This window comes from Erpetoichthys calabaricus, chromosome 5 (genome assembly GCF_900747795.2).
Source record: "Erpetoichthys calabaricus chromosome 5, fErpCal1.3, whole genome shotgun sequence".
Classification (NCBI taxonomy): domain Eukaryota; kingdom Metazoa; phylum Chordata; class Cladistia; order Polypteriformes; family Polypteridae; genus Erpetoichthys; species Erpetoichthys calabaricus.
The window spans coordinates 178,758,023-178,761,622 of record NC_041398.2 but is presented as its reverse complement, the minus strand read 5'-3'; the positions used below and the strand labels follow the sequence as shown (position 1 = coordinate 178,761,622).

The window sequence follows — 3,600 nt, the reverse complement described above, 5'->3', positions numbered from 1 at the left end:
TCTTATTAATGCGTTTAATTCAAAGAATTACTTATTATAAAAGTAACTGAAAGCATAAAGTATGCCTATAAGGAAGCGAAACTATGCCATCTGTGTTAATATTTCTGACTTATGTAGATAAGCGCTTTCATTTGTTAAACTCACACGAGGGAGAGACGTGGATCATCCTGTTCCTTATACAGTACACTATATTGCTATTTTTGCATTAACTGAAAATACTTCAGAGGTCAGTCTGGGCGGTGTAATGGAGTCACGTGTTTTTGTTGTTATTTTCGTTATAATGACCAGAATTCTCGGGACCTTTATTGAGAAGCAGGGAATTGATATATGCTTTTATTTTGATACACAATCGCTTCTTGACAACAGGAAGCAGTTTTGCGCCCTTTTTATTGGTTCTTCCTTCCACAGGACGCTCGCGTCACGCCTCACCTATCACTCTCTACTTCCTGCCTTAGGAGAGGGTTCGCCTTTTAGTAGGATTGTTTGAATGTTAGCGATGTTGCCATTCATGGGCGAAGAAAATAAAAATATATAAACGTTTCACAGGAACAAGGATCACTTTAAGGAGGTAAAATAGTACACCTTGATGTATTTTACTGCCCAGGAGGTCCATGCTTTCCTTATGTGGGGAAGCTGCCGGTTTCTTAGCTGAGCTGTCAGCAAATATATAAATGTTACGTTTTTCTTTTATTTTAGATAATAAAGCGTTGCTTGTTTGACATGTATATAACATTTTTACGCCTGTTTGAATTTGCTTTTCAGTGCATGGTGTTTTAGAATAACGATCAGTACAATTGCCTTACAATTTTATAATAATTCAAGCTGAAAACTGTTTTATTGGCAAGATTTTTCTCCCTAAAATGTTACTCATCTGAGAATTCGGTAGTTTTCTTTTCACTTACTAGAAATCGCTACTCTTTTGCAACCACCATGGAAGACCGTTTGTAAACCTTTTTTTTCTAATCCTTGATTTATTCTGAAATACTGTCTGTTCTTTTTTAGGAGAAATGACTGCAATTAAGCACGCATTACAAAGAGACATCTTCACCCCCAACGATGAGCGACTCCTGAGCATTGTAAATGTGTGCAAAGCAGGGAAGAAGAAGAAAAACTGTTTCCTGTGCGCCACAGGTGATTTAATTTCATAAAATGAATTTGTCACAATTGTTCTTAACCTTACGAAGCAGTTTTTGAAATGCCATTTTCTAAGTTAATATCAGTTCCACCACTCTAGCCATCATTTCCTGCACCGCTTTTCATTGCATAATCCATTGATATAAATTCTAAATAATTGTTTTTGAAATGTTATTCATTAATGTCAAATACATGTAAGATGAAAAAGATACTGATCTGTCTTTTAGTTGTCAATGTCTAGTTTGTTTCATTCTCTCTTTTTTTTATTCTGCATCCTGGACGTTGTTAACTAGACAGCTGTTAAAAGGTGTACAATTTAATAAGTGACAAGTATAAATTGTTGCTTTGCTTTAATACAGTCCGCTGATACGATTACTTTCTAACATTTAATTCTTAGGTTATCCAAGTAAATTATTTTTTAAAGCTCTGTGGACTGAGTGTCTGTTTCAGGGGTGGCCAATTCTGATCCTGGAGAAAAACAGTTGCGACAGGTTTTCATTCAAACTATTTTCTTAATTAGTGACTAGTTTTTGCTACTAATCAACTTCATTTAATTTATTTGCTATTTTAGACTCTCACCCTTTAAATCAGGGTTAAGCAATGTCGGTACTGGAGGGCTGCAGAGGCTTCAGGTTTTTGTTGAAGTTGCTTTGTGAGAAGTCATTCATTGCCGATGAAGCACTTATTGCTCAAGTGACATTTTTCGGCTTCATTTTAGTTGTCTTGCTTGTTAAGATTTTGAACGCATGCTTATTTTAGTCGTGAACAGCTGTGTTCATCGTTTTAACTGCTCGGTATTAGCAATAAGATGCAAATGACAAAGGAACCTGTAGTTCTACATCCAGCTTGTTTTCGTTTCCTCCTGTGAATATTCATCATTCACTATTTGGTATGTATGTATAAGTACTCAGAAGAAAACTGAAGAGGAAATGAAGAAGTGAAAAATTACTCATCTGTTTTAGGCTTCAGATCACTTGTATGATACACTTATCATTAGAAAAGGAAAAAAAAGTCTATGATTGTAGAACAAACTGACATGGTAAAGTTAAAACACTAACAAGCCATGAAATTAATTGAGATCTATTGGTGAGAGTTGGCTTCTAATTAAGCAACTGTGTTGGAACAAAAACCTTCAGCCACTGCTGCTCTTCAGGATCAGAGTGTGCTACCCCTGGTCTATTTGCATAGAAAGCCCTATATAACATTGAAATATAAAAAAATATGGTTACAATGAAGGTTTACAACATCTTCTGTTTTTGGAACAAGTCATTATTTTGTGGAGCCTATTGGCTTTGGAACACTGTTGGTTAATGTCTAAGTGTCCAAATGGTAAATTCTTCCAAGCCTCTTGCAGATTTTACTATAACTATTCTTTTGACTGTGGCTGCTTTTTATTCTTTTCTCCATAAAAGTGATCCATAAAGCTTCAGTTATGTTGAGGTTGCAGCGATAATTGTAGCCAGTCTACAACAGTTAATGTTCAGTCCTGCTCTGAGTAGGTCCTAACCATATTTGCAAGTTGTTTAGTGTACATATTGTGCTCAAAGATTGTTTTTGCCAATTAGACATTTTCCCAAAGATATATTTTTTTTCTTCCCCTAAATCCTCTACACAACTGATTGAAATGCACTCTCAGACCATGACAGAGCTGCTGTGATGCTTTATAGAATGCAGCAGACAGACAATAAAATTGCTTCTTCCCAACTGTTCTAAAATGCTGGTATCTTTCTGAACTTTCTGAATAAAATACTTGGCATGTTCTTGCCTTTTACAATAGAGGTGAACGGTACCAAGGCCCCAGCATCCAAATAACAGCCTTAAAAGTTATTTTATACATCTACTGTGAGGCAGCAAAAATTTTGATTTAAGAAAATCTGCCTTCATGTTTCTGAGGTGTGCTTGTGACAAAAAACATATAGTTTCCAGTTTATTTATTTATTATTTTATTGATTTTATTGAAATCACACAATATTCCATACAAATAAATCAATTTTTACAAAAATAAGATCAAAAGAAAATCAACCCCCACCCCTGAGAAAGAGAGCTAAGCCAGCAGAGTAAAACTTAAAGCTAGTAAAAATAAGTAAATAGATGAATTAATAAGTGAATAAAGATAATTGGAGAAGGGGAAAAAAGGGGAGAGAATCTGCTTCCTCAGATGTTATTGATTAGATCCTGCCAGGTTTTGAAAACATTCTTCACAGATCCTCTAAGTGAGAATTTGATTTTTTCCAGTTTCAAATCATCTATACTAATAAAAGGCAAAGCCCTCACTGACTCACTGACTGACTGACTCACTCATCACTAATTCTCCAACTTCTCGTGTAGGTAGAAGGCTGAAATTTGGCAGGCTCATTCCTTACAGCTTACTTACAAAAGTTAGGCAGGTTTCATTTCGAAATTATGCGTGTAATGGTCATAACTGGAACCTGTTTTTTGTCCATATACTCTAATGGAGGAGGCGGA

At 35.4% G+C, this 3,600-nt stretch overlaps 1 protein-coding gene across 7 annotated transcripts in view; it reads left to right on the top strand.

Annotated features, from left to right (window-relative positions):
• Positions 1-418: 418 nt before the first annotated feature.
• Positions 419-3,600, top strand: part of exoc1 (exocyst complex component 1) — a 98,712-nt gene continuing 95,530 nt past the window's right edge. For all 7 annotated transcript variants that reach the window (XM_028802257.2, XM_028802256.2, XM_051927808.1 and 4 more), the window contains exons 1-2: positions 419-568; positions 1,003-1,131. In XM_028802257.2, the coding sequence (XP_028658090.1) occupies positions 1,008-1,131 (124 nt within the window). In that variant the 5' untranslated portion in view covers positions 419-568; positions 1,003-1,007. The remainder of the gene's footprint in view (positions 569-1,002; positions 1,132-3,600) is intronic.